Consider the following 17,907-nt stretch of genomic DNA (forward strand, 5'->3'; position numbering starts at 1 on the left):
TATCATTTGGAACTCATCCAGACATCTGTTGCCAGAGTTCTACCAAAATGCCCACCTGTATAACAAGTCTGAGACTTACTACCACTATTTTCGGTAACTGAGCCACCAGAATGGTAGAACAGAAAGGGTCCTCCGCAATCAAGCCCAAGCCGCTCAGTGAAGAGGTAAGAAAGTCCAGATGATGGAGCTGGGCGGGGGGAGCCGCACGGGATTCTCTTCCCATCCGCAGGCCCCAGCACAGGCCTGGCCCTACCGGGTGTGGCAGAGTCCAGACAAGGGCCCAGGTCTCCTATACCAGCATTCTTTCCCTTTCTTATATTGTGCTGCCCACAGCAATGCTCGTCTGTCCACCTCACTGATATCGTGCATTCACACTATTATGCTATCATAGGACCAGAGGAGAGATTTCCCCCTGGTAGGGAGGAATAGTAGTCATTCTACTGCTAAGACCCAAACCATGGGAGGCACTGTCCACATCTCCAGTAGCTAAGCACAGGGATGTGCACCATTGCAGCGATCATGACCACTGGTTCACCAACTTCAAAGATGGCTAGCAATGAACTCGGACCAAGAATAAAATGTAAAGCCTCCTAATGGCCCTCTGATGAAGCAGCCAGATTATAAGAGCACCAAATGATGGCCTTCTGTATCAGACCTATTTTTAGAAACACAATCCTGTTTCTCCAAACTAATTAACGCTGGTAACCAGGACTAAAGTGTTTCTTCTGAATGCAGTGGAGAAGCAAATCATCCTGTGCGGAAGCAAGAAGCTGGATGGCAAGAGACAGTAAAAGGCACAGAGCAAGTGCATTCGCTCCAGATAATAAACACAACTCCCAATTAAGCCGCTCTCAAATATCTGGCATCTAATACCTGGTGGTTTAAAAGTGACTGGCAAAAATTGCAGAGTCTAAGCGTTTTTAAAGGATAAACTCTTCCTTTTTATGTTTTATCTCTCTCTTTTTTAAGGGCAATAAATCGCAAGCACTTAGAAAATCACAGCATTTTTTTCAGGAGATAGCAGATGCTGGAGATGATCAAACCACGGCCCAGAGAAGTGCGGGGAGCCCCAGAGTCAAGCTCAGGGTGAGGCTCTGGATCCTGACGCCCCGCCCACCTCATCTCCCATGGTCAGGGCTGCCTTTCCATGGAAGACTGTTCTTATTTAAGGTCTCCGTATCCATGCGCAGCGAAGTTCAGCGAAGTTCCTGAAATCTGTGGAACCTATTTTCATTTTAAGGCACAAATTGAACAAATGTTTTGCATCAGGGATTACCTTAATTAAACTATTTATATGAGCACCGTTGATTTACTTTAATCTTGTTAAACTTCATTAAAATGTCCATTTCCTTATGTAAATTCCTGTTGGCTTGCATACCTTACAAAATAAAACACATATAATTTGCACGGGGGAACACAGTGGTTTTGATATATGTCCATCTGTATGCATTATAATGACAATAATGGTAATAATAATTACCATTTATTGAACTCTGTGCTCGGTGCTGTGACAGGCACTTTGTATAATAACAATAAGGATAATTGTCAAATAACTACCACTTCTTAATACATGTCCAGTCATTATGCAGCAGACTTATGTATTTTAATTCACTTAATGATCATAATAATTCTGTTAAGCAGTTATTATATCCTTCACACTTTACAAATGAAAAAAACCTGAGACTTTGAGAAGTCAAGTAAATGCCCCACATTTCAGAGTGAACAAGAAAAAAGTCAACATTCAAATCTAGGCCCACTGGATTCCAGGCCCCTTTGTTTTTTCCACTGTACAACATGACATCTCCCTTCAGAAAAAAAAAAAAAAAAAAAAAAGTATTGCTCTACAATTCCCTTTCCAGCAAGGACATTTTCAGATCCAAGGACAAACTAAATGGTGCTAAGATGACCTGATCTCTATGTCTTAGACTCCTCCGTGGTTTGGAACAAAACAACTCTGTCACCAAATCCCCTGAAGAAAAACAGAGCTCACGGCCTCGCTCCCAAGCTTCAGATCATGCTGAAAATCAGAAGTGGTTCAGAACTACGGTGAAATCTGGGAGTGAAGTACAACTTGTCTATTGTTGCTTTTTAAAATATTCATGAGGCAAGGAAGCATTCATTCCCATTTTCAATAATGAAATGGCTAAAATCTACAGCCTGATATATGCACTGATCGTGAAAGACGCATTCCTAGAAGGACCTAAGTTCGAGTCAGTGGCCCCAGAAGCTGTCATGTTATGGCGCAAAACCAGACAAACGAGACAGAAATGTTGCTGCTGCCTGGAGAAAAAATTTTCCCCACCACTTGTTCTGCTGTAGAGGAAGGCTCAGATTAAGAATGCATCTAGGCCTCTGCCTGCAAACCAGCTGGAAGAGAAGGAAGAGGGGGAAAAAATCTGCAACATTTTCCCTCGTTGGAAGAACGGTTTTAAAAGGGTTTGATTGCACCTTAAAACTTGGATTTTACAATGATTTAATATTGATCTGTCTTAAGAAGCCTGCAGGGAAAGCAAACATGAATGAAAATGTGAATTGAGGAAGTGGCCCTCCTTTGCCTTTTCAGCGCTGTGGGCCTACAGGACACCCGCTAGTGGTGTTATTGGCAAAGCGTCTCCAATGGCCTCCTTCCCCAGGGGCATCGTCTGTCTCTTTTGCTTAAGGATGAGACCTACTGACTACCCAACTGAGAGCACAGGGCCCAAGGGGCTCTGGTCCAGCAGCCTCAGGTGGTCTGGGATGGACACAAGGCCCAGGGCTGGCAGGCAAGTGGTTCTCAAAGTGTTGTGTTGGGCCTTGACCAGCATCACCTGTGACTGTAAGAAACTTAGAAGAACCAGAACTCTGGGGGTGGGACTCGGCCATCTGGGCTTTACCAACCCCCCACCCCAGGTGATTCTGACAGGCTACTAGCGTGGCACCCACCCATCCACAGCCTGTGCCGCCTCCTGGCTCCTCCACCCCTGCTCAGTTGCAGAAGCCCTTAGAACTGCATTTGAAGACTCTGCCTCCACCCAGCCCTACAGCCTGTGCTGGCCTCCGCAGGGCGCGCATGAACAGACTGGAAAGCACCGGTGGAAGGGGGTCCGGGGTAGGCTTGCTGACTCAGACTCAGAGTCTAAGGCCCAGCTGTGCCTTTCCGGCAGCCATGCTGGCCATTTTAGTAGGGCTGCATTTCTAGCTCAAACTCCAGGCTACATGGCCGAGGCCTGGTCCTGGCCACTCTCTCCCCAACTCCGGCCCCCACCTCACTCTCAGGGAAGGCACCTGTGCTCTGAGTTCTTCCTCAGGTGAGCTAGATAGTCTGGAATCAGGAGGCTTTTTCTGCCACTGCCCAGGGACTCCTATGTAACATCCTGCTCATAGATTCCCTCCGCTACCTTGGAAAACCTGACCCCGATTATAATCTGGGCTGCTGGCCCTGTTCCACCCCTCCCTGGGTCCTGGGCCTCTCCCCCCAGTTTCCTGGCTTTGCTCCTTCCTCTCTGCAGGCCACAGAGGCCCTGGAAGAGCTCACGGCTGAGCATACCCGAGATATCTAAGCCGCACCACTTAGGAATCTTGAAGAAGATACTGCACTTAGACCTGACAAGCGGCCCCTGCCCCAGGCTCTCCACTTGAGAGGGTCCTGCTTTAGCCCAGCTCTGGCATCCCCCCTTCCTGTGGGGCAAGGAGTCCCCTAGGCCAAGCAGACATACCCACATGGGGTCTGTGCCCCACACTTTCTGGTACCCAGCACCCTGGGGTTCCCTCCTATTATGGCTGAGTCCATCCTTTCAAGGGAAAATGGTGCTTCTGGTGTGCTCCCCCAGATCTGAGGGATGGCCAAGTTGACCGAGCTTGGGGTGGGGGGTTGGTGTGGACAGAACTTAGGTGTGGGAATAGGAGAATCTCCCCACCCCTTGCAGTGGTGGATGGAGGCAGGAGTGGGAAGAAAAGGAAAGAGTAGGGGGCTCAGACCTTAATGTGCACTCGCTCTCAGGGCCCACTAATGTCAAGGGCAGGCCTGTGTGCAAACTGGTGACAGCTGAAGCACGTAACAGATGTCACACACTCAGTAGGAACTCAAGAGATGCTTGCGGAACGAGTGTACCCAGAGATCTACTTTGGTCCCTATTTGATCCTTGCAGACATCCATCGTCCCACTGTGCAGGGGGGGAGACCCAGACTCTGAGAGATCAGGTGACTTGCCCAAGATCACAAGACCTGGAACTGAACCCGTGTCTGTTTGATCCCAGGGCCGGTTAGTCTTCCCTGCACGTGGCCACTTAGTCTTGGAACTCACATGGAACTCACTACTCCTTGGAGTCAACTTTTATCATTTCAGGCAAGGTAAGGTCGCGTTTTGTTTTTGTGCGTGTGTTTCTTTCCTTGAGCCGAAATAAATCTCTCTGCAAATCTCCATGTTTCCTTGTCCTGCCCATCGGGACCTGCAGAGAGTTGATCCCTCTCCCACGAAACAAGCTACCGACGGTAATGCCGTCCCCGGGGGGTCTTTTATTCTCCTCCGCCCTTTCCTCTGAGTGGAGGGATGTCCAATGTCCAATCCCACTTCCCAGTCAGGCCTCCGAGGACGCTTTCCAGTCGCTATCCCTCAGAGAGGCCCTGGTGTGCAGAAACGCAAGCTGTCTGAAGCCGGGGCTGGCGGATGTGTGCACGCAGGAGAACGTTCCAGACAGCGGTAATTCCCCCTCTCAAACCACGAGCTCAAGACTCTCAGCTGCCTTGTGTCCACCGTCACCTCACTCCAGTTGGTTTTCCTGCTGCAGCCAAAGTGACCTCCTTAAGACACCAATCTCGTCATGCCACCCTGCTGCTTTTACAACATCGCTGCTAGGACAAAAACCAAATGCCTGGCCTGACCCATTAGATCCTGCAGCATCTGGCCCTGTCTCCTGACACCCACCCTGCTTACTTGCTATAATCCTGTCATGCTGGACTTCTTTATTTTACCTGTAAAATTGTGCTATATCACACATACAGGATGGTGTATAAAACAGGGGCGTGTGCTTAAAGAATAATTCCATACTGATGTGGCCACCACCAGGATTGAGAACTAGAGCACGCACGGCCAGGGGCTCCATCCCCCACCTGTGCCCCTCTCGGGTCACACCTCGCTCTCCCCATCGCTACCCAGAAGCAGCTATCTGAAACTCTGCCATCGCTTGCCCTTGCTTTTCTTCCTATTTGGGCCACTTAGGGTTACAGCTCTATAAAATAAAGTTTAGTTTCACCTGTTTTGAGTTTTACTTCATCGGAACTATACTGTAGATACTCTTTTGTAAGTTCCTTCTTTTGCTCAATATCAGTATGGATGCACAAAGCCGTAGTTCACACATTTCCTTTGGCATCTAGTAATCCAGTGAGTGAATGTCCGTGACTGGCCCATGCTTCTGCTGGTGGGCAGTCAGACTGTCCCCAGCCTGGAGCTTGTATGCGCCACACAGCTGGAGTTCTGGACTTCTTTCTGTGCTCAGCGAGCCCCATGCTCTCCTGCCTTGCGGTCCTCATGGGGAACTTGTTTTCTCTGCCCAGGCCCCTCTCACCGCCTCCCTCCTGCTCACCTTGCTGCTGGGGCTCAGGCTCAGGGCCATCCCTGACCCAGCCTTTAGCACATGACCACATGTCACCATCCCTCGACACTCATTCATTCATGCACGCACGCATGCACTCGCGCATGCGCTGGCGGCTCCTCTGGGCTGGCCTCTGGTGCTGCAGAGGCGTGGACAATCTGGAGGAAGAAAGCGATCCTCTCCAGGCAAATGAAGACATCCTCCCAGCGAAGCGCTCCCGCAGCCTAACAGCCAGCTCCACGGCTGATCCTCACTCTTGACGCGAGCGCCCCCGGCGGAGGATGAGGGTGGGGGCGGGTCCCAGCGAACCGAGTGGTTCAAGTTCTGAGTTGCTCCTCCCATCCCCCCTCACAGTAGCCTCTGTGATGAGGGTTGCAAGGGGCCCCTTATGCTGTTTAAAGTGGAGGAAGAATGGAAATTGAGTAAAAAGGAAAGAAAGCAGCTGGAGGATACTGCCCACCGTTTGGTGTGATAACCAAGGGCTTTCAAGTGATGACTAAACCTGGCTTTAATTTTGATCTTTCATTTCTTCTAATCTAGCAGATAATTAGAGGGAAATCAAATCCATCCTAACAGCCAGAGATTAACCTGTCACTGCTGGAGCTCCCTTCCCACCTACTTTGCCAGCTCTTCCTTCACACTTTTTTTTTCCCCTTAAAAAAAGAGAGCCCCCAGGTTACATATATTGTTTGGCTTAATTTAAATACATTCGGATTGGACATTTACCACGACAAAGAGTCTCTTAGGAATAAGTAACATTTGTCTTTCCCCCCAAATTAAGAAGTCCTCATTGCTTTGCAGCTTTAGAAACATCCTATTGCAAACTCCCTTTTATGGATGAAGAAACCAGGGGAGGAAGTTCTGTGCGGTTTTCAGCTGTCAGGATTCACCCCAAAGCAGCTGACTCAGGGGCGCCCACTCTTACCCACTGTGCTCTCTCCTACCTGTGCATTCAAAACATGAGTGGGTCTCCATTCCTGCTTCCTCAGGGGCCCCCTCGATCTTAAGACAACATCTCAAATTGCACACAGCGCTTTAAGCATGAGATTCTGGAAATAAACTGAGCATTCACCAATACGGAGGCAGACTCTGGCCCAGCCATTAATGCAAATGATGTTTATAGAATTGGCTAACAAGAAGGGGAAATTACTGTCACATAAAATGGAGAAAAATAAAAACACACAAAAATTATATAGATCATATGGCCTCAACTATAAAACGATGTAGACAGAGGAAATTATATGATTTTTATGAACTAAAAAGTTAATAAAGGTTAACTCTGGGTGGCTGAATTTGAGGGAGCTTTTTATCTCATGCTATACAGTTTTCAGTATTTTCCAATTTTTCAACAATAAGCACATACTACTTTTATACTGAGGAAAAAAAATTAATAAGAAGGGTGTCGCGGAGAAGAAGCCTCTGTCCTCTCCATCCCAAACAGAGGGCCCTTTTGGAAGCATGACTGGTGGTTCTGGCCAGCCAGGTACCTCCCCAACCCTGCCTCACCCCTCCCACCTCCATCCTTCCTCCCCAAAACGTGTTTCTATTTTCTCACCAAACCAAACCTAAGCAAACAGAAGACCCTCCTCCTTCAAGAAGGCTGCCTTGACCACTCGAGGCCAGCTATTAGCTGGATCATTGGAAGCTGCCATTCTTGTAGATCCAAAACAAAAAGGTCTAATATCCACAATTTCATGTGGTTCGACCTCATGCTTGGCTCACCCTGCCTTCTTCTGAACTCTCCACAGGTTCGCAGTCTGGGATGCACAAGGACAGGCCAGCAATTTTCTGTCTGTCACTGTTGTCTCTCGTGCCATGTGTAGATCCTGCTGTAAGCTGGGGTTCTCCGCACACTGGCTCACATTTTATTCATTCTGGCTTTGAGCATTATTGAAAATGAAGAAACCACCTAGCTGGCCACAGAGCTTCCGCACGGGAGATAACCAATCACGCCATAAGTGCCTACTCATGTTCGGTCCTTGGAGATAAAAAGATGAACCCCTGCCCAAAGGTTACAGTAAAGGCATGAACCCACTCAGGTAATGAGAATACCTTGCGGGCACACATCTCTTTGGTGTGCTAAAGAGCTTCACATCCATTCTTTCTCCAGGCAAGAGCTAGACAGACTCTAGATCTCAGGCTGCTGCTGATCAGTGGTGTGGCCTTGGGCACAGCACTCAACCTCTCCAAGTCTCAGTGTCCTCATCTGTAAAGTAGAAGTGGGACTAGTACCTAGTGCATATGGCTGCCGTGAGCACAAAGTGGGATAGATGTAGACGCCACTGTGCATGCGCGGTAAGCACGCCGGAAAACAGGACCTTGTGAAAGAGGCAGAGCGACTACAATTATTCCCTTGTTTTTCTTCTTCTTCTTGTTTCCGCTGAGGAAGCTGGGTGCAGGAAAGTGGAGCGGCTTATCTGAGGGCCCAGTAGAACTGGTACCAAGACCTTGGTCTCCTGAACCCAGGCCACACTGCCTCCTTCCAAAAAGCTAGCAGCTCCTCATTTTTAAAAGCACGTGAACATTTAAGGCTCCCTGAAGCAAGGCTTAAGGAGATTTCCAAATACATTTGCTACCCCCATCACTACCTGGAGTAACTCTGGAAGGGCCCACGCAGAACTCCGCACTGCCATTTCCCCACAATGGTGACTGGCCATATGCTTGTCTAGTGTCCCATCTGGTCCTAGCGGGGGCGAGAGGGACAGCAGGCCTGCCTGCGGGCGGAGCGGCTCGGCTCCTGTCTAATGGTCTCTGAAATGACACTCTCACGAAGCTCAGGAAATTCTACCTTCCCTATAAGTCTCGGAAATGGTTCCTGCTCAACAAACTTCACGCAAAAGAGGCTTTTACTGGTTACTCCTGACTTAATGCTTAAACACTTTCAAATGGAAGAGAGTTGTTTGGTTTTATTTCTTGCCCATAACATAATGCACTTATCATTAGTCATTTCCTGTCTGTTCTTACTTGAAAATGCACGCATATTTTTCTAGTTTGCTGACTGTCGTCCAAAATGTGAGGCGCTTCGAGGTACAGAGGGCACAATATATCTTGAAGCCCCAACACCCCAACCTTGGATAAATTGCCTCAGCTCCCTATAGCCTCTGATGATAATAGGACTGTTGGGTTCTCAACTATTTCAAAACATGATGAGATGTCTGGCCTCTTTTTCCAGGAAAAAAACACACATACATAAAATCTCGTGTAGTTAATGGGTTCACAGATGCCCTTCAAGCCTTCGTGTACTCTGGATTGAAAACAAGCTTTGATTTTCTTCGCTTGCCATTCGAGGCCATCCTTCTGGCCTCTGGGTCTTTATCCACTTCCCCAGCAGCACCTCCTCTCTATTAACCCACTTCATGCACCTGCCTCTCCAGCTGATTTGAACTCCTAAGTTCCCTCCAACAGGGCCCCGTGACTTTGTTGGGACATCCTTCCGTCCATTTGTATGTTTCAAATATTACTTCTCCTCGGTTCAAGTGCCATTTTCTCCTTGTCAGTTTTTTTAAAAATATTTATTTATTTATTTTGAGAGAGAGAGAGAGAGAAAACATGGGTGGAGGAGGGACAGAGAGAGAGACACAGAATCCAAAGCAGGCCCCTGTCTCTGAGCTGTCTGCACAGAGCCTGATGTAGGGCTTGAACCCACGAACCATGAGATCTTGCTCTGAGCTGAAGTTGGACACTCAACCAACGGAGCCACCCAGGTGCCCCATTTTTTTCAGCTATCCATTAATTATCAGTAAATAATCTTTTCTTGTATTTTTCTCCCTTGACAATTTGTCTTTACCTTTAGAGCACACTTTGCACTTTCCACCTTATAGATCTGTATGTGTGGATCTCTCTCACTTCTCCCACTGGCCTGTGAGCTAATTCAATTTTGTAAGTCTTCTCCCTGGCACACAGTAAGTGCTCAACAAATACCCTAATAGTCCATAGCTGTTTCTCTAATCCTTGACATGAAATGAAGGATTTGCAATGAAATGCAAATAAATATGCAAATATTCGTCTCTCTGTGACCTGGGCTCCTGATTTATGTAGAAATCATCAAAGGTGCCTGGGGTCAGTGTGTCCTGATCTGTAGGGTCTTGCCACAAAGGAATCCTTAGGAATCAGTGAGACCCAGAATTTCAACAACATGTCAGCCGTGCAAGCACGGACGGGCCATTTGTCAGGATGGTTAGATGATTCTTCAGAAAGACTGTTTGCAGAAGAATATTCTCTGATAAGAAAGATAACATCCTGCATTTATGAAGGCATGTTTAGTCTACACGTTTTAAGAGCCCCTCTTCCCTACCATTGAGGGGATTTCAGTAGGATACACTGTCTGTTTAAGTGGCAGAGGTCTGGAGTTAGAGGACCTCTGATTAATGTGTTTTTGATAATCTTCTCCAGGATGGGACAGAGTTACATTCCTTGGTCTTGGTACAAGCCCCAGCTGTGAAACTGAAGCACTGGGAGATTTCTTGGTCTCTTTTCCACTGGGAGATTTCTTGGTCTGTTTTCTCATAGAATGTTCCGCCTTTATCCTAGATTCTATGTGGAATCAAACGAATCTGGGGATTCTTTTAATTTATTGGCTGTAAACATGGTGCAGGATCCAAGGGAGATGCTTGGAGTCAAGGTCAGAAGTGAAGCCTGAGCTCTCAGTGAAGCCTTCAGAGGATAAAGCTGTTTAGATCAGGTCAAAAGCTGCCCCAACGCCCTGATAATACACCTGGTTGTTCCTGTGATAGGAAGTAAATGGAACTGGGAGAGGGCGGTGAGATGTTACTGGGAGAAAAGAGGCCTCCGTGCCTTATGTAAGTCGTGTTCCAAATACACGCTTCTGAATAAGAGATGGGCGGTCTATATAGCAGTTCCCAGGCATTGCATGGCATCACCATATCAAGAAAGTCCCTTTAGACTCCTGCAAGCCTGCCTGTCTCTGACTTCACTTACACTTCTCTGAGGCCCTGAAGGGCTAGGATTCCTGAGAAACGAATTTGGGTCCCAGAAATATCTACATTCAGGAAAACAGGAAAAATGCTACTAAGATGGCTCCCCAAGGTAAACCAATCTTCCAAAATTAATGAATTGATGGAATCATCACTTTGTTTCTAAAATAATCCAGGAATGCGATTTCTTCACTTCTGTTGCAGATAGAAGTTAAAAAAAAAAAAAAAAAAAAAAAAGACTGAGGGCACCCACATACCTTGACAAAAGCAAAACTTTCCATTGATTCTCCTGATTTTCTCCCCTATCTTACAAGCTTAGCTTTGAATCCTTGGAGAAGCTGGAGGTCAGTGGAACAACGTGGCAAAATGGAGAGACACTGGTGTTGAAGTTGGGAGACCCTGGATCTGGTTCCCACTCTGCCTCTGACCAGCTTTGTGACTTGTGACAAGTTACTGACCTTCTCCATCTGGGTTTCGTCTTGTATGATACACGTGTGCAGAACCATTATGTACGACAGGCTGTTTCAGAAGCTGGTGACCTATTTGTCACCATCAGGAGAACCCCGAAGCCTGATTGGCCACTTGGTGGGCCTAAGGACTAGCGTTTGTCTAATGTTTTCAGATGTCATGAGGCTCTCTCAATAGGTGTCACTTCATATGGTGACCATGACAATCCAGTCAAGGAGATATCTCCATCCCCATTGTTAAAGACCAGATGGGAGAACAAAGTCCCTTGGCCAAGCTCATGGCGCAGCGATCAGAGGTGAGGAACTTCACCCCAGACCTGGCTGATGCCACATACAGTGCCTCACCAGGACACGGGCTGCTCCTCTGTCAGGAGGAGATTCCCGAACCAGGGAGCCGACTGGCACATGGTTTCTAGATCCCTTCTGATTCTAACAGTCCGTGCTTCTCTCAATATAATGAGGGGGCTGGAGTAAACCAACAACGTTAAAAAGAGTCTGTGCTCTCAAATGAAATCTCCTGTAGAAGGCCAAAATATGAAATAGATAATTGCTTCCACCCAGATGTCCATCAAGTGACAAACAGATAATAAAATAGAATATACCCATATAACGGAATATTATTTGGCCGTAAAAAGGAATAAAGTACTGATACATGCCACAACATGGGTGAACTTTGAAAACATGCTAAGTGAAAGAAACCAGACACAAAAGACTGCACACTGCATGATTCTACTTATATGACGTGTCTGGAATAGGTCGATCCGGAGACAGAGAGTAGGTTGGGGGAGGTGGGAATGAGGAGTGGCTGCTTCATGGGTATAGGGTTTCCTTTAGGGGTTCACATTTTGGAAGCAGTTAGATAGGGGTGGTGGTTGCATAACACCGTGACTGTACTAAGTGCCATGGAATTTAAATAGTTAATTTTATGCTATGTGAATTTTACCTCCATATATGGGTGTATACGCACAGATATATGATATTTCCAGAGTCCCCCCCCATCAGCCTCCCCCTTCGCATGTCCCTACAATGCCTCCAAAGAACCCTAATGTGTAAATCAGCATCACCTCATATTACAAAATGTCATAGTTCAGACAGCTATTTTATTCCTTCAGGGGCCAAAGGTATTTTTCCTTAATCCAACAAATAAATATGCCTGGGCCAGTAATATCTTGCTACTCAGAAACAGAACCTTCCATTGGCAAACAGCTCCAATGTCCACAGCGGTCCCGTAGCTTCAGTTTTAGGATACGTAACTCAGAATTCTACTCTAAGTATACCCAGAAAGATAACAATAGCTAAGCTTTATTTTTTGGTGTTTTCTTCTCATATTCTAGTAGATTGTTTTATTTTGAGTGGTGAGCTAAGCATGATTAAGTGGCTACTCTGAATAGTTTTTATGTTGTTTCATTTAAATGCCATTTTATAGACAAGGACACTGATAATTTTTTCATTATAAAACTTTATAATTTTATAGAAAAGGACACAGCTCTGCAACAATCCTGAGGTCGGAACTTAAAGCTCATCCCTTCGAGCTCAGGAGAAAGCCTCCAGCTAGGCCACGAAGGGTACATGCAGTCACCAGCTCCTGTGCCCAAGGAAGGCACGAGGGCCACTTTCAGTCCCACCAGGAAAGTGACCCCAGCCTGTCAGCCCCTGAGGTGTGTGAAGATGCCTGATGCATGGACACACGTCCCCTCGGCACCTTCCCAGAGAAGTTGAGAGGCACGAAGAGGTCAGGACCTCTATCTACCATTTCTCCTCAGCGTATATGGGGACAATGAAGACCCACCTCAGTGGTCGCGCTGACGACATGTGCTCAAGGACGAAGTAACGAGGGACATTGCAGACCCTCGTTTGCTAAAGAGTTGTAGGGAAAGGCTAGGAAATCATCTGTTTTTAAAGGTTTAGGTCATGGACGCCTGGGTGGCTCAGTCGGTGGAGCGTCCGACTTCAGCTCAGGTCACGATCTTCGCACCTTGTGAGTTCGAACCCCGCATCCGGCTCTGTGCTGACAGCGTGGAGGCTGCAGCCTGCTTTGGATTCTGTGTCTCCCTCTCTCTCTGCCCCTCCCCTTCTCACATCCTGTCTCTGTCTCTCTCTCAAAAATAAATAAACGTTAAAAAAAATAATAAAAATAAATTAATTTAAAAAAATAAAGGTTTAGGTCAGATCCTATTTAAACACAAGACACTCTGGTTTCTAAAGCTCCCTCCCATCCTAGAAGTCTCTGTGACATCATTTTCTGCACAGTGACACGGTGTCTGATTTGGACACATATGATTCAGCATTACTACACTGGGCATTTTCTGTGGGCATAAGTATGGTGCTTTTTCAAGTTATTCTGAAACATTTCTACACAGAGGAGTTGAGGATAATTTTAGCCTTTTTTATCTGCATGGTAAAGTTACCAAAATGGTAATAATAATTCCTTACATACAAATACACTTTACGGATTACAAAGTACTTTCAGGGACGATCATTACTGTGTTGTTTTTTTTTAAGGTGAAATTTAGGAAAATTATCAGTAAATGACATTTGGCTATTCATACACCCCCTTATATTCTAGGTAAGAAAAGGGGGAGAGGAAAGATTTATATTAGAATTGAGGTCAGGTTCTAGAAATTTTACCTATTCCTGGTTATCAATTTTTAAAACAGCCAGTGCTCCTTCAGTTAAAACAAGGTTCTGCTACTTATGATTGGTAAGCTGCAAATGCCTTGCCCAACCTTCTTGTGGTCCCGTGCCCCGTCGCAATTAAATTTTAGTTGTGCAGCTCACAGAGATGATCCAGAATGCCAGGTGTGGGTAAACAAAACAAAACAAAACAGAACACAAAAAAACTGAAACAACAAGAAGAAAGCTAATCATGTTTCAATATCACTTAATGTGAAAATACAGTGATGTTTTTATATCTTTTCCTGTTTTTCATGGCCACACAATGGCCCCTGGATTTGTTCCCACACACACACACACACACACACACACACACACAAATCAGACTGCTAATGTGTCAAGGTCATCTTCAAAGAGCTGTACCGGCGTGCCATACTGACATGGATAGCCACTGAAACCTCCCCACAGTGCCACACAATCTCCCAAGACCTAACCTCTATCAGGGAGATCGATAACCCTTAGAGAGTAGATGTTCAAGGAATGAGTTTATTGCAATTAATCTGACCAAACTGCAATCCACCTGCTGCCTTTCCTTCGGGATGGCGGAAGAAAGCAGTCACGTGCTCATACGAATGGACACGTTACCCATGGTGTTGGGGTCACACCCAGGATGCGGCAGAGCTGACAGGCCACCACTTTGAAGCTCTAATTGGCCGAAGCCACACCCGGCGGGACTGGCCCTCCAAACTGCAGGTGAATGTTCTCAGCCAGGTCTTGCCAACAATGGCAATCTGTGCTTCCCACGGGGAAGAACGCCCCAGAGGAACACTCAACCGAACAGGCACCATCCAGCCTGACTCAGAATATGATAAATGCTCCTACAGAGTGACATTTCCTGCCAGGCAGTGGCACTCAACCTTGACTGCACGGTAGAATCACCTAGGGAACCTAAAATACTTCTGTGGCCAGCCCTCCAGCCCAGGCTCATTAAAATCGGCGTCTCTAGAAGCGGGGGCCCTCGCACTGGTATTTATGAAAGCTCTCCAGATGGTTCTAACATGCAGCCAAGGGAGAAGCACCAGTGCAGAATATTCTAGCACTGTCTGGGCTTGAGCCCAGCTGGTGAGGTGCTGCAGGAGAGGAACTCGCCAAATACCACTTGCTTAGGAAAGGGAAGTCCACGCTCCCTGAGGTCTCGAGCCATAGCTGACAAGTGCTTTATTTGTCTGCGGGCATTTAGGTCAAGCTGATTTGTTGGGGGGACAAGGAGGGCTTTGATTTTTTTGCCTAAAACAAGCATAACGATATTTACTTTGCGAGAACCAGGAATTTGATAAAAACAAAACAAAATACCCAAATGAGATGCTGTTCATTTCTGGGGTGATTCCGGGGAGGGAGGGGTGGGGCACATACTCTTACCAATGCCCCAACTGGGCTAACGCACCCTGGGGCCCGTGGGATGGAAAAGAACAGTAACTGTAAAGAATACAGAACTCCCAGAACTTCAAGTGGCCCTGCAAACGTCGAAACCAAAAACTTATCCTACAAGGGTATAAACGTCAGAAAGAAAGTGAAAAGGGAAACAATTCTTATCACGTCCAAGCAACCTATGGCCCTCTCCTTGGTTTTGTTTTACTCTCTCCCTATGTTTGGGCATTTCCAAGAAAAGCTCTACGTGAACAGTGGTGGGTGAGAGGAGATTCCACCTCAGGGGAAAGTGGGTTCGTAGAAGAGACTTTCCAGATTCAAATAACAGTCAGCTAAAAATTCATCAGCTGAATCCCAAACGTCGGATTCATATACAAGTCTCCATCTCCTGATTACAAGTCACTATATTTGGAGGCTGACGTCCACAAATGAAAATATGATGGGTGAGATTGTTTAATGTGTAAATCTCACTCCAATGTTACAATGTTCTAAGGGAACTTAGCTGCTTGGGACACTGCCAGCAGAGTTGATAGAAATGAATGACATAAAAAATATACTCACTGGTTCTCTCTTTTCTTCTTAAGTGGGTCCATCAGGCGTAGTGTGTCTCTGATCACGGCCACCTTCACTTCTTCATCGACAAGGCTGGGGACATTTTCAAAGACCCCCGGAGAAAGCTTGAATGGGTAAGGATTCAGTGTTACAGTGGAGAGTGATTCAGTACCAAGTACCTATTAGCACTGGCTCCGGTGGTTGTACTGTTAGGCTTTGCTTATGTTCATCTACAGAAGGTAATTTTTTAAAGACTCCCTTTATGTTACTTTTACAGTGTCAGTTTCCTTTAACAAATCAACAAAATATGTAAAGCGGAAATACATACATAAGGAGCACTATGCCTTTCTAGTTATCAAAATCATGCATGCTCGCTGTAGAAAACTTGGAAATATAGAAGGGGTTAAGAAAATAAAAGAAATCCACATACTCCCCCCAAAACACAATATTAGTATTTGGTGTGTTTCCTTCCAGTCTTTTTTTTATGCACTAACCACTGTTGAATGTGCTATTTATGTTAGTGATTCAAGTATGTCGACATGGCTAAATCATATTCCTAGAATTTCAATTAGTTCGTCTCCTGAGGCTAACTAATTAGTTCACGTCAAAACTGATGGAAAGGTTCAGCTGCCTCGATGTCTGCAGACCTTAAAAATTGGAAGAATGGCATGCTGAGAAGTTACCAGGGGTCGGAGAGGTCTTGTATTTATAGACTCTGCTCAGAGCTCCACAAAACTGAAACTATTTAGACTGGAACAGAAGTTCACTGTGCACATCTGAGAATGCTGAACCTTGTTTAGCTGGGTGGACAGCATGAGAGGGCGCGTGCAGTTGTATGGCGATATATTCAACGAGGCGTTCAAAATACTTACTTCTTGCTCGTGTTCGATTCTCATGCTGGGATTTGCGTTTACTTCCAGGAGAATAGGCTTCAGATTTTTCATCAGAAGGATGTCAAAGCCTAGAATCTGGGTAGGATACACATAATTCAAGATTACTCCCTCTAGCTACAATTTCTTTTCAGGAATCGAGTATGGTGTTAGGGTCATTAAGGTGACAATAAGTTCAAGCTTGGCCCCCAACCTGCGCCTTGACCCTGGCTTCTCTTGTCCATGGCCCCTCTGCCCCTGGGTGTTCTTGTCAGGCTAAATGGACAGCAGAAAATTTCACAGGAACCTTGATGATGGGATGAGTTCTCCTGGTGCATTTCAGCAATATCGGTGACCTCTTTCTTCCTTAACAGGTTTTTTATTATGTTGAGGATCAGTAGTGCCCATCAATTTCTCCCTCTCCATCTGCTCTCCTCTATTAAGCTGCTACTTAGCTAGATCTCTGAAAACCCAAGGCTACCTTTCATAACCTCAGATGTCCATCAGTATCACTTAAGGAGCCCTTTCAAAACCACCACATATCCCCCAGCTCACACCTACAAGTCAGAATCTTTCAGAGTAGAACCCAGGCAAACTAGTTTTGAAAAACAATGCCCCCCTGCCCCCCACCCCAGTGATTTTGAAAGACGCTCCTTAGCTAAGGAAAGGGAATATTTATTAGGCACCAATTACTCCACGATGCACCAATTATTCATAATCTCGTTTAGTCCTCATGACGGTGTGTTTGAAGGAAGGATCCTGCTCTCCATTTTCCAAAAGCAGAAACTGAGTCTCACAAAGGCCAATGGATTTCCCCAAGCTCACCTAGCGAGTAAGTGACAGAGTTGGATTTCATACCCACGTAAGGCTGGCTCCAGAATTTGTGGGATCCAGTGCAGGATGAAAACACGGTGGGGAGGGGGGGACTTGTTCAAAAAGTACTGACAATTTCATGATGGTGGCAGCAGAGCATTAAACCAAGCACGGAGCCCTTCTGAGCAGGGAGTGCTGTGTCACTGCACGGACCAACACCCAAGGCTAACCCCAACACCATGTGTCCTTGACACCCTCCCTTCCATCCAGCGTGCTGCTTTAGGTGAGGCTTCGTCTTTGGCTTCCTTCAGTTCCTCACAAGCCCTAGGATGGGGTAAGCCACCCTGTGCATCTTTCCCTCTGCCCGAAACGACCCTTCACCTGCATGACATCTCCCAATCCTCAAAATCACTGGTTCTAATTAGATTCAGACTCAAACCACAAGGACGTCAGATTCTCGGGGGGACTCTCCTTATCTCTCTAGGAGGTGATAAGGTAGAAAGCTTCTGACATAATTGACAGAGTCCCAAAGTTTCAAAAAATAAAGTGGAGAATAAAGGAGAGAAAAAGAAAAAGATACAGCTATATCCCCTCCTCTGTGGATCAAGCAGAAAAGATGAAGGGAAACCCATTTACTTGTCTATATAGAATGTGCATTAGT

At 46.3% G+C, this 17,907-nt stretch overlaps 1 protein-coding gene across 13 annotated transcripts in view; it reads right to left on the bottom strand.

Annotated features, from left to right (window-relative positions):
• The window catches only part of TTLL11 (tubulin tyrosine ligase like 11), a 245,516-nt gene that overhangs the window by 117,076 nt on the left and 110,533 nt on the right, over positions 1-17,907 (bottom strand). For 12 of the 13 annotated variants that reach the window (XM_045469126.1, XM_045469127.1, XM_045469135.1 and 9 more), the window contains 2 exons: positions 16,437-16,532; positions 15,574-15,689 (listed from right to left, as the gene is read on the bottom strand). In XM_045469126.1, coding sequence (XP_045325082.1) covers positions 15,574-15,689; positions 16,437-16,532 — 212 coding nt within the window. Of the gene's footprint in view, positions 1-1,258; positions 4,808-15,573; positions 15,690-16,436; positions 16,533-17,907 lie in introns of those variants that run through there. The other variant, XM_045469137.1, reaches the window with a different exon arrangement.

Source organism: Leopardus geoffroyi, chromosome D4 (genome assembly GCF_018350155.1).
Source record: "Leopardus geoffroyi isolate Oge1 chromosome D4, O.geoffroyi_Oge1_pat1.0, whole genome shotgun sequence".
In the NCBI taxonomy this organism is placed as follows: Eukaryota; Metazoa; Chordata; class Mammalia; order Carnivora; family Felidae; genus Leopardus; species Leopardus geoffroyi.